General features: G+C 37.8%; 2 protein-coding genes across 3 annotated transcripts in view; one reads left to right on the top strand and one right to left on the bottom strand.

Annotated features, from left to right (window-relative positions):
• LOC145498784 (translation factor GUF1 homolog, mitochondrial-like) overlaps window positions 1-6797 on the bottom strand; it is a 14579-nt gene extending 7782 nt beyond the window's left edge. Inside the window, exons 1-10 of one of the 2 annotated variants that reach the window (XM_081478720.1) lie at window positions 6486-6797; window positions 6279-6345; window positions 5504-5618; window positions 4640-4791; window positions 3893-3973; window positions 3616-3693; window positions 2442-2525; window positions 1801-1865; window positions 727-839; window positions 20-110 (exon numbers count right to left, since the gene is read on the bottom strand). In XM_081478720.1, coding sequence (XP_081334846.1) covers window positions 20-110; window positions 727-839; window positions 1801-1865; window positions 2442-2525; window positions 3616-3693; window positions 3893-3973; window positions 4640-4791; window positions 5504-5618; window positions 6279-6345; window positions 6486-6670 — 1031 coding nt within the window. In that variant the 5' untranslated portion in view covers window positions 6671-6797. The remainder of the gene's footprint in view (window positions 1-19; window positions 111-726; window positions 840-1800; window positions 1866-2441; window positions 2526-3615; window positions 3694-3892; window positions 3974-4639; window positions 4792-5503; window positions 5619-6278; window positions 6346-6485) is intronic. The other variant, XM_081478719.1, reaches the window with a different exon arrangement.
• Window positions 6798-6830: 33 nt separating this feature from the next.
• On the top strand, window positions 6831-12425 carry LOC145498786 (protein Spindly-A-like). The gene is made up of 9 exons (XM_081478721.1): window positions 6831-7142; window positions 7240-7758; window positions 8196-8300; window positions 8377-8487; window positions 8622-8762; window positions 9060-9169; window positions 10427-10611; window positions 11183-11679; window positions 12118-12425. Exons 1-9 carry the CDS (start codon window positions 6951-6953, stop codon window positions 12232-12234), a joined length of 1977 nt encoding a protein of 658 aa, XP_081334847.1. The 5' UTR covers window positions 6831-6950; the 3' UTR covers window positions 12235-12425.
• The last annotated feature ends 145 nt before the right edge of the window (window positions 12426-12570 follow it).

Below are 12570 nucleotides of genomic sequence, written 5' to 3'. Positions count from 1 at the left end.
GTTATGATGTTGAACTTACAGTGCACCAGTGGAGACTTCTCCAGGGTGCATAATCCCAACATCCAACACCTCGTACTTCTGCTGAGTGTAAGCAGACATAACTTCATCTCCTGCAAGGAAAGGTGAAGAGATAGGTGTGAGCAAAACTGACTGAATAGTAATGTGAAATTTATAGGGCTTGCCATAAATGAATTTTCAAACTTGGCAAAAATTAAAGAAATTCTGCACAAGTTGGCTTGTTTGACTTAGAGCAGTTTAATAGCCTGTTTAGGCCTTCAGATCGTCATGGTCAGTAAGTGTGTAATAAGCCAGTCAGCCAGTCAGTTGGCATACCTGTCAGTCACACAGTCATGGTCAGACAGTGGGTCAGTAAGTTGGTCAGCCAGTCAGTCAGTCAGCCATTCTTGTCAGTCAAGCAGTCATGGATGGACAGTGAGTCAGAAAGCCAGCAAGTTCTAAGTCACTTGGCCAGTCCGTCAATTAGTCTGTTGGTCCAGCAGTCATCATGGTTGGTAATCAGTAAGTCAGGGAGTGAGTGAGTCAGCTTGTGGATCAGTTGGTCAGCAATTAACATGCCAGTGCAAATTGTTCTATCAGGTGCTAAACCATTAGTTATAATGACTACACATGATAAAAATCAATTACCAGGAACTTACAACTACATTATTGAACTAGCTAGTGATACTTCCAAAAGGAGATACCTAAATGCAGTCTGACCATGTTTACCTTTTTTCAGTGATCCATCCAAAATAGCAACAAGACAGATCACTCCTCTATAATGATCATACCAAGAGTCAAATAACAGGGCTTTCAGTGGTGCTCCAGGGTCACCCTGAGGGCTGAAAATCAAATTCATTATTTTTCTGCTTTTCACGTGAACCAGGTGAATGACCTCAAAGCACTCTGATTGACTACACGAGCAGTTCCAATTTTTTTTTTTTATCTGAATGACGTCTTTTGATCTGAACCCCCTGTGGGCTGCCCAATTTAGTGCCATTTTTATAATCAAGTTAAATCAACAATTACATTATGAGCTTGATATTTCTATACACCCTTGTCATCTATCATGCATAGAAATTCAGAGTGAATAATCTAGTAATTGTTTTAGTATAAATCTACTATTTGTTCAAAACTTTATCTAAATCCTCTTCACAGACACTTCCAAGAAGCAACGATTCTGAAGTGGCCCCCAGTTTGTTAACAAGCACACACTGCTGGGCTACTCACTATCTATAACAGAATAGATTGTGAGTAGCATAGCCAATCAGAGAGCAGCATTTGTGATAGAATGCTAGTAGGTTTATACTTACATTCAACAGAAAAACAATTAAAATCATAACTACCAAGCTTGCAGCCCTTCATCTTTGTGACTTTGTTCGAAATAAGGGTCAATGCTCGAAAGGTCAGCTACACAAACTCATGATCACACTACCCTAAATGATTTATCTTTACCAATTAAAGTGGAAAATAGCCAAGTGTCTCACTTCCATGCCTGCCAACACAGCCCAATAATTTAAAAATAATAGTTCATTAAAGCAGAATAGCCACCTTGTGAAAATAAAACACTTATTTAACTTTACTTTTCAAAGAAAATGTGAACAATTACATAATATTTTGAATGTCAACATTATAGTTGATATATCAAAAACTATCTGTGGCAACACTCATTGACATCGTCAGTTTGTATTTCCACACCTTCTATTCTCATTCTTTTCCAAGCCTTTTCTCTATTAATGTAAAGGAAACTGAGAAGTGTTTCCTGTATCTTGAATACAATTTTTTTTTCATTCTTGTACTCACCCAGGAAGTTTCTCAACAATGGTTTTTAGGATATTTTCAACTCCACTACCTGTTTTTGCAGAGATCTACAGTCAAACAGTGAAAGAATAATAAAAATTATTCATTGACTTGAGACAGTGTACTGAATAAGATAAGCAAGAGGTCTCGCTGAGGTCAAATATTTACAAGTACAAAAAGGGTCAATATAGTCCTCAGTTAATAAGTAATGTAATACAGAGATGAAATGGTTAAATATTCCTATGATCAGGGACTGGAAAGACATCGTAAACTTCAGACATGTTATTCTGATTGAAAGCTGACTTGACATTTCCTGGTAGCTAACATTTTTAAAAATAAAAAAGAAGGTAAGAAAGCTGGTCGAATGAAGAAACACAAAAAGCAACTTGACCACTTGTTTTAAGTGTAAGTTAATTCTTTCAGGAAAGTAAGCCACAAAGCTCAAAAGAAACTTTCCAGAGTGGTCATGCAGGTTCATTGGGACAATGACTAAGTACTTGTTAGACTAGCAAAATTGTATAATTGTGGATTCTGATTGGTTGGTTCTACAGTGGTTACTGGTTCTCTGAACTAACTTAGTAATGTGCTAAGACCTGATTAAGTCTACATGCAAAAATACTTATTTGGCCATGCATTCAACTCACCCTTAAAATATCATTATTTTTGATATCAAACAGTTTTTCCATTTGGCTTGAAACACCATCAGGATCAGCACTCTTCAGGTCAATCTAAATTGAGCCAAAACAATTAGAATTCTCTAAATTCATGCACTAACTTAAACTAGTCACCCTGATATGATACGGTCAGAAAAACTGGAAAAACTCCTGGCAGTTAAATATCTCCAATCACTAAGAGGATAATGGGACTAATACAGTACCGCTCAAAAGTAAGTTACCACCGTCTCGCGAGACGCATCTCGTTTCTTGCAAGACGCGTCTCATTTCTCGCGAGATGAGTCTCGAGAGAAACGAGATGAGTCTTGAGAGAAACGAGATGAGTCTCGTTTCTCGCGAGTGCACTGGAAGTACCAATACTACGCATTCATCGGTATTCGAAACCTGTTTTGTTAATAAGACGTCTGTATCGTATCATATCGATTAGCGTTGTAGACACGATTTTCATTCTCATCAGCAATGCGTGTGTACCATGTGTTTATTATAAATTCTCAAGCGTCCAGTATTGTTTCATATACATCGGCCAAACCTTTTTTTATTCCAGTCAGACTTGCTTAACGTTTAGTTTTTGTAAATACATTCACGATAAAAGTTGTGGAGTTTTGTCACCCAATCTACGTGTGGGAAGTTAAAGCAGCGATCGAGATCACCAAGTCAGAGGAAATGAACAGAGGCTAGCATTTCAAACTGCTTTGTACATGTATTTGCACAAATCATTGGTATAGATGGTATTTTTGCACAAAGTTTAAGGTACAGTACCAAGTCATAGACATCTGTATAAGAAATATCATGAACGTTATTTACTGGCTGGGAGGTCTGGTAGAGAAAAATTGTGACAGAGGTCTTGAAAATGCCCGCTGAGTCCACAGGCTGAGGGCAGCATTTTAAAGTCTGAGGTCATGGCTTTTCCCTATATGGACTGACCTAAGCCAGTAAATTACATATTAATTAAATTTTTATTTTTCCACTTTCAAATGAATTTTATCATTGTTGACCTTTTTCACACATACACTGAGTTTATGTTACCGTGAAAGTGGTCATAGATAGGGACCTCCAAACCGCTCTTAGACTAATAACCAATCAGATATACAGGATTCATTACCAAGCCTTCTTAGAAAAAAATAAATCAAAGTCACTGTCGTACCTTGTTCAGTACTGGTATGATGTGTAAATCCTTATCAAAGGCCAGAAAAAAGTTGGACACTGTCTGAGCTTGAACACCCTGCATAAAAAACATATGATCATAAAAAAAAAAATTATAAACTAAAGTAATGTTCAATGCATGGACTACCCTTAAAATGCAACTCCCAGAGTATATGTAAGTTCCTACGAATAATAACTTCACTCTATATTTAAGCTTCAGTTAAGTTCAATATAATTATTTAAAATGAATCTACAAAATGAAATGCCGATTTGTAAACCTGTGCTGAGTCGACGAGTAAAATAACACCCTGACAAGCAGCCAGGGACCTGGAAACTTCATAGCTAAAATCCACATGGCCCTAAAAATCAAGAAAATGCACTTTTAAGTACTTTTAACAGATCCCAAAAGATGTACAGTGGAATCCCAAGTTTTCAAATTGCCCAAGAGAACAGAAATTGGTTTAAAAAGTCAAGTCAAGAGTTTAGAACCATCAAGGGTAAATATTTTCTCCTAACTTAGAAAACATTTCCAAATATCAGGAGGTCTGAAAGAAATTAAGAATTCAGAAAATAGGAATTCCACTGGTGTATGGCGAGCCAGTCTGTTATTCAGGAAGTTAGTGTACAATCTGGATAAAAAAGTCCATAGTCCATAGGCTTGGGTAATAAATACACATATCACTGTATTTTACAAGAAACACAGGAGGGGTTGACACATACAACTGCCTGTCTTGAATTTATACATTAATTAATTAATTAATTAATTAATAGCAATGAAATATTGACTTTAATTTAATTAATTATTTTTCAGGTCTACTGGATTTTTACCTAAGTGACTGCTGCTTTCTATAACAATGAGCATAAACTTGGCCTCTCAGTCTGTTTCTACTCTTCCCAATTGATGATAAAACAGCGATTTTTACACAAACTTTCAAGAATTCCCATTCACATTGTGCACTAACTCTTTGCCTAAAAATAAAATAATCTAACGGCCAAAAATAACATCATAACTGATTGACACTCACTGGTGTATCAATAAGGTTTAATAAATAAGTTTCTCCTTCATGATCATTATAAAACAGTGACGCAGTCTGTGCCTTGACTGTTATTCCTCTTTCCCTTTCCACTTGAAGTTTGTCAAGCACTTGCTTGTTGTCACTGTCTCTTGATATTGTACCTGAGTGGGAAAAAGAAAATATACATATCAAAAAATGACAAACAAGATCAGGGCCATCATTAAAGGGCATAACCCGTAACACCTGTTTACAGCTGAGTATGCTCTATGGGCCCTTGACGCTTCAGGTGAAATTGCTTTTTGTTGATACCATTCACCTATAAGGTAACAAGTTTGTTACAGGAGTGAAGATAAGGGCTACAGGTGAATCAAACTTTAATGACAGCCCGGATTAGATTAATAGAGATATAAGTGAAAAAGAATGCGAGCTGCAGTGCATTGTATATTCAGGAAGTAAGTAAAGCAATGGGTGTATTGTCTAACACTTTTTTCTGAACAATTTAAATATGTATAAGTCTCGAGCAATTAGGGAATGACATACATGTACATTGCAATTATAACAGCTGAAATGTGCATAAGAAATTTGACTGTCTTTTTTTTATTGCTTTTCTATGTAACAAAGTTCAGGCCTGCATAATTATTATTATCTAATGCATTGAAAAAGTCACATATCCTCTGCAATTGAAATATAAGTAAACAATGTGTAAAGCTTCTAAAAGATAAAGAAGTATATAAATTTTCTAAAAAAACACAGTAACAGACTGGAATTCATGAATTCAATATAAGTTCAAACTACTGCCCAAATGCTAATCCCAAAAACTATATATAGATGTTTGATTTCCATAGTTACAGTTTGTTCTAGAATGCAGTTTACCTGTCATTTCAAGCAGTCTATCAGCCAGGGTGCTTTTTCCATGGTCAATATGAGCAATGATACTGAAGTTTTTAATTCTTGACACAGGAAACTCTGACATGTCAATATTTGAGTCCTAGCACAATAAAAAACAAAATATTTTATTACAAAAAGTGTTAACACACTCAGACACAATGAACAAAAAACAACAAATGATGCTTTTCAGGTAATTTTGATTATGTTCGTAGAATAAAGTTAACATACTTTGAGGCCTAAAATCCTGAGCAAAATGAGTTGGGACACTTGAGCTGGATCACGTATCTCCCATTCCACCTAATCAAATTATGCTGGTAAATGTCACAGTTTCTTTTCCAACGAAAAGAGACAAAATCACCTGATTATCGCCATTGTAAGTAGGGGGAGGGGAGACCTTGTTTGGTGTCTCAATTTTTTGACCAGGACTGTAGATAGCATATGGAAAATTTCTTGCAAGTTAATGATTGATTGTAAAAAATACTATATCTTCAAAAATATTAATAGATAAGGTTAGTTAATAGAAAATAAGCCTTGACCATGATTTGCTCTGTTATACGGCAGGTGAGGAAGAGATAAGAAAATTAAAGAGCTGTAAGGTCTAACATGACCTGCAGTCAAGTGTTCTCTCTACTTTTAGGCACCTTTGTAACATTATTGCATGCTTTATAACAACCAAAGCACTGGCTTTCTTTTCAGAACTTTTGAGACTAGTTAAAAAACACACAATAATGCTGACATCTATGTCAGCAGTCTTTTATACCTTTTTGGAAATTCCATGGCTTGTTGACTGAGTGCAGGGTCTCCAAAATCGATGAAATATGCTGCCACTATAAAACATAACATTAAAATGGCTCACAGTATGAAATGTTTCTAATGAAGTTTTTCAGCATACCTTTAGTATGAAATCAAAACCTTTTATATGCTCCGTCTACTAGAATACTGTTCAAAAATCATATCAAAAACTTACTGGTACATGTAGTTCTGAGGTATTTCACGTCGAAAGGCCTTGCTTGAAAAGTTGTACTCCGTTCTTCGCGTTCTTGCAGCAGAAAAAGAGGACAGACATCTACCACCCTTTAAGCATGACGTCTTGACAAAAAGTTCACTCGTAACAGCCCTTCTTTGCCTGCATAATTGCATTGGCATGTTCATACTTCACCGAAGCACTATCCTCTAATCTAATTGTTACATTTTAGCCTTCATAATCGCCTCAAAATAAATTAATACAGCGAAGTCGCCATCTTACTCCGCCATCACTCGCCATATTTGTTTCGTTCAATTACCGCTGCCTAAGATTTGAGCCCGTGATAAGAGAATTACGCAATGTGATTGGTCAACTTCGCAAAATTAGCCAATCACAGGCTAGGTTCAGGCATTCTCAGTGCTTCCCAGCGAAATTTGAAATTGCTCGTAAACATTTTCTTTCTCCACCATGGATATCGAAAATGAAGTTTATTTTCTTAAAGAAGAAATAATCCGCTTGAAAGAGGAGAACGAAGGATTGCAGCAAGATAGAGAATTAGCAGGAGAGATTGGGAAAAACCTGCTTGAAAACAATCAAGAATTGGAGAAGAAACTTGAAGAAGTAAACAACAACTACATATCAACGTTAGGCAGTCTCGAGGTATGAACTTTTCATAGTTTTCGTATTTTCGGATTATAACCGCTAAGCTCATAAAAAAAGTATTCTAATTTACGGTTATCTCCTCTCTCATTTATAGGAACTCAAGCAAGATAATCATACCTTGCGATCTAGGCTAGAGATTGAAGTCCGAGCCAATTCAAACCATGTTCACGAATTGGAGGATTTGAAGGAGAAACTTCGAAAGGAATTTGAGGCAAACGAGAAATCTCAACAAATAAGTACAGAGAAAAAGATCAATGATCTGAGAAAGGAAATAGAATCTTTGCAAAATGATATAAGCAAGCACAGCCTGATCGAAATTCAACTGAACGAAAAGATCAAGAAGCAGGATGAGCTGCTTCAAAAAGCTCGCCAAAATAACGAAGAACTTCAACACAAGGGAAGATCACGGTTGGAGAGCGTCGAAGAGTATATACATCTTGCTGCAGAGCTGAAGGACGAGAGAGATTCTTTGACATTGGAGCTTGCTGACTGCAAAGATAACCAGGAGAGAATTTTATTCGACAGAAACTTGCTGAAGGAGAAAGTAGAACATCTGGAAGAAGAACTGCAAGAAAAGGCTCGGCAAGGAGAAACGTGGTTTAACTGTTTACAGGCAAGTGCTGAATTTATAGAATTGCTTCAAGTCGAATCTCTTTGTATTTCCGAAAGGAGGTTATGTGATGATCGTCGGAGGTGTTTTCGAGAAAAAAATAAACAGCAATAAACATTGGCGAACTCGGGAAGATCAAGAGACCTTTTTTTTACCTTGGGCAGTTTGTTGCCGTATTTCAGACCATGTGAATTCTTGCTTTCAAATTTTCAAATAGTCGCGTGTTATGATTGATTAATTTTTAGGTGGATAAAAGAACAATTCTCTAGAGAATATCACGTGGTCTGTAATGGCAAAACAAACCTCCCCAGCTAAAAAGGCCTATAGCTCCAAATCTTTTGTCCTTCAATTTGGAAGCGTTCCCAACTCCTCACCTGTTATGAAGGTGTAACTGAATAGTCCTATAACCAGATAACATTACATAAAAACAATTTCAACAGGAAGCTCGCCTTGAGGCAGGAGAATTGAAAGCTGAGTTGGAAAACCTAAAGGCCGACAATGCCAGGAGAAATTTTGGAAAACAAGGAAATTCTTTATTTGGAGAGGTATGTTGGATTTTTCGTCTCGTTTAGAGCATTTTTCTGCTCTCATTTTTAATGAGTGCTATCAAATTGTCCGCAGGTAGAAGACAAACGATTAGAACTTGAGAAAAAATATGTTAGCTTGCATGCAAGACATGAGGGTATGGTGAAAGTACACAACATGACAAAACAGCATCTGCAGAGGTTGAAGGTAAAAATAAAGTACTTATGTAGCAAAACGTCTGTCATAGCGTTATTAAGAACGCTATTGCACGTGCTGATTTTTCGTCTCATTTATTAAAATCGCAGCAAAAAAAGTACAAAACATTGTATTTTGTGTTGCAGAATCAAGTTGCTACTCTGTTGCAAGTCAAGAGTTGTCATGCCGACGCATCTCAGATTCAAAGGCTGACTCAGGCCTTAGTGCAGAAAGAAGGCGAAGTGAAAATGCTAAACACAAAAATATCAACTTTGGAAAAACAAAAGGTTACTCGTAAATATTATTAAAAGTAGTTATTATACGACAGAGAAAATTACTTCATTGTGATTGGCTGAAACCAGGCCGATCTATCGCTAACTAGAAGAAGACAATCCAAATAGCTGAAATCACAAATTAACTTATATCAGAAATTAACTGAGGTAAAAAATTAACTACAGCATTGCCAGTCAGGTAAAATCTGAATATTTTCTTCTTTGTTGATATTCTTAAATGCTTTCACCGTGTGCTTTTAGCGTTCAGCACCACGTCCTGAATTGTTTTGGGTTTGATTTGTTATTCCTCAGGAAGAGAGCAATATGAGCGGCCGTTTGCAGGAATTTCACGACGCTTTCTCGGAGTTTGGAGATAAAAAAGACTATGTGAACTTCCTTCAACTGCAGCTGGAGGATTCAAAGTAAGTTTATGTGAGATCGGTAGAAAAGCACAAGGTTGACAACCTAGGGTGACAACGGTTCACGGCCGTCTGGAGCCTCGTCCACTCTACGGCGTTTTCACTCTGAAAACGCATCAAATGTTTTCCGTCCTCACTACGCCGGAGAGATTTGAAAACGCGACAATCACCGGTCATTTTGGATTTGTTTATTTAGGAAACGCGGGCAGTGGCCCGATTCTATCAGCCAAATTATCTGAGTGACCCTCAAGCTTTGTTTGACCCACAAAAGATGCCATTCTAAAACAGACGTGCAAAAATGAGCTAAGATCGATTGTGATCGAATACGTTCACCTGTGAAGAGAAGTTAAAGATTTCTTGCAAGATGTGTCTCAATATTGTTTTTTTAAAACAAAGTACGCCCCGAAGGCGTTTTTATTCAATCCTTCGAATGCAACCTTAGATATCTTGATTGATAAAAACATTGGTGTTGTGTCCTGACCACCCTCCTATGAGTATGTGAGACGACGTGCATCCTTGGGCTTTCACATGGGAGTTCCCCCTCCCCGTGGGCGTTCGCGATGGTTGTAAAGAAGCTTCGGGTCTTCATTCGTGTCCTCAATTCTTCCTTTCTCTAAAACCTCCCATCTTCGAAAAACACGCGACAGCGGCGAACGTAAAGTTTGCAAAAACGAACGATCGTTCTTGTAAACTTTCGTTCTCACCGCTTTCGCGCGTTTGACTTCCTCTTGTCTGTCCCGGGGTCTCCGATGATGAAAAACGTCCGAGAATCATCTAGGTAAATCTGTGATTGGTTGTCGCTCGGTTTCTCAAACGACCAATCAGAAACGCCTTCACGTAAGGAATCTGGAACTGGGAGGAACTTAGCATAGCATGGCAATTTTTCTTGGACAATTCTGTCCAACGGGGAAAGGCGCAATGAGGATAACCCAATGTGAAGCACCAACCCGTGAGATAAGGCTAGACCACAACACCGGAACTACGTGTCCTACTCTTTGCGATAAGTATGTGGGTTCTTCAACGTCTCCTACTAACCATGTAACACTGAAGATGCAGGAGACGGGGCCTACAGTTTAAAGTCCTCATCCGAGAAGACTTGAACGTCTAACCATTTGCAAAAGTAATTACAAAGCCGGTCCGGGGCTCGAACCCTCGACCTCCCGCACAGCAGTCTGGCACTCCACCAACTGATCTGATCTGGCGCTCTACGATCTTAGCGCGCATCCAGCCTAACTGTAAGCTTTTAAATGTGTTTTATAGGAAAAATATTGCGAAATTGAATAAAGAGCTGCAGACAAAGACATTACTTCAGTTGTCAGAGACTGACAGACTTCGTCACACGGAGCATCAGTTGCACATTTCAGAATCCAAAGTGGAGAAACTTAACAGTGAAAACATCAAGCTGAGGCTTAAAATTGAGGACTTACGGATTAAGATGCAAAGCCGTAAGTATCACATTAAAAAAATCTTACGTAATTTAGTTTTACCGCTCACTTCGCACTCTGCTTCACACTTACGCGCCCGGCCTAAGCGCTATCTTGTCGGCTTTCCATTTTCCTTCTGTTTCACATCCTTTACTTCATTATCGATACATAAAACGAAATTGACTTTATCGAGAGATTCGCTGCAATGTAAGGATGTCAAAGTCTTAAATTTCAGAAGATGTTACACATTAAAAAACTAAAAACCATGCATGTTCAGTTTTGCATCTTACACTTGACTGACGTTAAAGGAGTTTGAGCACTAATTTTGGAATGTTTAGCCTTAATTTTTTAAGTTCTTCATTTGTAATCTGTGTCAATCTTTTCCATCCTTAACAATTCTTGTTCCTTTATGGTTTATTATTATCTCTTTGGTGTTTCTCTATTTTAGTAAATGACTATTTTCAGGTTTCCTTCAATTTAAAGGTAGTTTTGTATGTGACCAAAACAACTCAAAATGCCTTGAGTGAGCTCTTTCAATAACCGAAGTTAATTTCCACTTTCAACTTATTTTGAATAATCTTTCTTTTTGAAGATTCCCAGAAAAATGCTCAAGATGTTCCTCAAAATATTACCTCGTCCAGTCTGCGGAAGGCAAAATCTGCTACCGGGCTGATAGACACTAAAAGAACCAGTATTCAACAATCAGCGCCCAAGAAGGACGGCAGAGAAAACTTCACATCTAAGGTGAACGCTAAGATAGCAAAAATGGAGCCAACAAATGCGAAACCTCCACTGGCCCCGGCAAAAGCAACTGAACAGTCATCGTCCAACGGAGAACGAAGCACTGTTGTTTGTTCTGGAGTTGAATCTATGATTGCTGAAAATGCTCCCAGCTTCAACGCGGCACGAATATCGCCTTTGTCAAATAACGGTGTTGAAATTGAAGCCAAAATTGAAGAACAGTGCGAGAAGAAACCAAAAGTGCGCTTTGAAGCTGAGCCGCACCATATCGACTTGTCAGAAACTCAGAATGTAAAAGAGAGTGCAGGTTTCCGTACCGAGCTTTCAAAAGAGAATTTGCAACCCGAGGTAAGAAGCTGTGAATTATGCATAAAAAAATGTTCTCCGATCAGAAACGTGTTAATCAAACACTGGCTCGGTCATTTAACTATAAAGATTATCTTTATTTGGCTGATAGACCCCTAAATGCGGGAAAGAGGTACTTGTTAGCGGGATCTTTCTGTGTTTTATTGGTCATGTTAGCGTGGGTAAATATTTCTAAGGTCAAGCGCTCCCTCCCATCCAAAGTGAAAGAGAAATCGTTGAAGTCCAGTCGAAGAATTCCATTCTAGTCACGTGCTCCAAAAGAGATCCGTGAGGTGTCATGATTGGTTATTTCAATTTTCACGTTCCATTGACGACCGATCATATTCAACACAGAATCTCTTTTCAATATGGCATTTTCGGTTCTGAATTCCTTCTTTTTCATGATTGTATTGTGATATTTTGTTTGTTCTTACTTTGCAGGAAAGCTATTCTGAATGCGGAAATATTTCTACCCTGACTGTGAAAGGGCAGAAAAACGCTCCTGTGGTTATTAATGTGAAGAAAGGCGAGACTAAAAATCAATGTCCACAGCAGTAACTCGTCGTTAATTAAGGAATTTTATAGACATGGTAAACAATAGAAGTCTAAAAATCTTAGAAAATGTTTGGCCGGAAAAAAGAAAAAGAAAACAAAATAGCCCAAGCGCGCAGTTTAGCTATGTTACTACTCTAGAATGTCGAATTTCTTGCAAATTGAGCAACTCTTTTTGTTTAAATTGAAAAATAGAAGCTGAGCGAATTACAATACTCCACTTCCAACAGTATCTACGTGTTCTGCCTCTGATCTCACTTCCCTGGCAACGAAACTAGTGACGAAATTACCGGCGACATTTCTACCACAAACCGAAATGCAACCTGGAAAAGCAATTAGGTT

This window comes from Orbicella franksi, chromosome 9, assembly GCF_964199315.1.
Source record: "Orbicella franksi chromosome 9, jaOrbFran1.1, whole genome shotgun sequence".
NCBI lineage: Eukaryota > Metazoa > Cnidaria > Anthozoa > Scleractinia > Merulinidae > Orbicella > Orbicella franksi.
The sequence above is the reverse complement of the archived record's forward strand: the minus strand, read 5'-3'. Positions and strand labels throughout refer to the sequence as shown.

Coding starts and splice junctions, on each gene's coding strand:
- LOC145498786 (XM_081478721.1), top strand. CDS start 6,951: ATGGATATCGAAAATGAAGTTTATTTTCTTAAAGAAGAAATAATCCGC. Junction 10,612..11,182: donor ACGGATTAAGATGCAAAGCC/GTAAGTATCACA, acceptor TTCTTTTTGAAG/ATTCCCAGAAAAATGCTCAA. Junction 11,680..12,117: donor AAGAGAATTTGCAACCCGAG/GTAAGAAGCTGT, acceptor CTTACTTTGCAG/GAAAGCTATTCTGAATGCGG.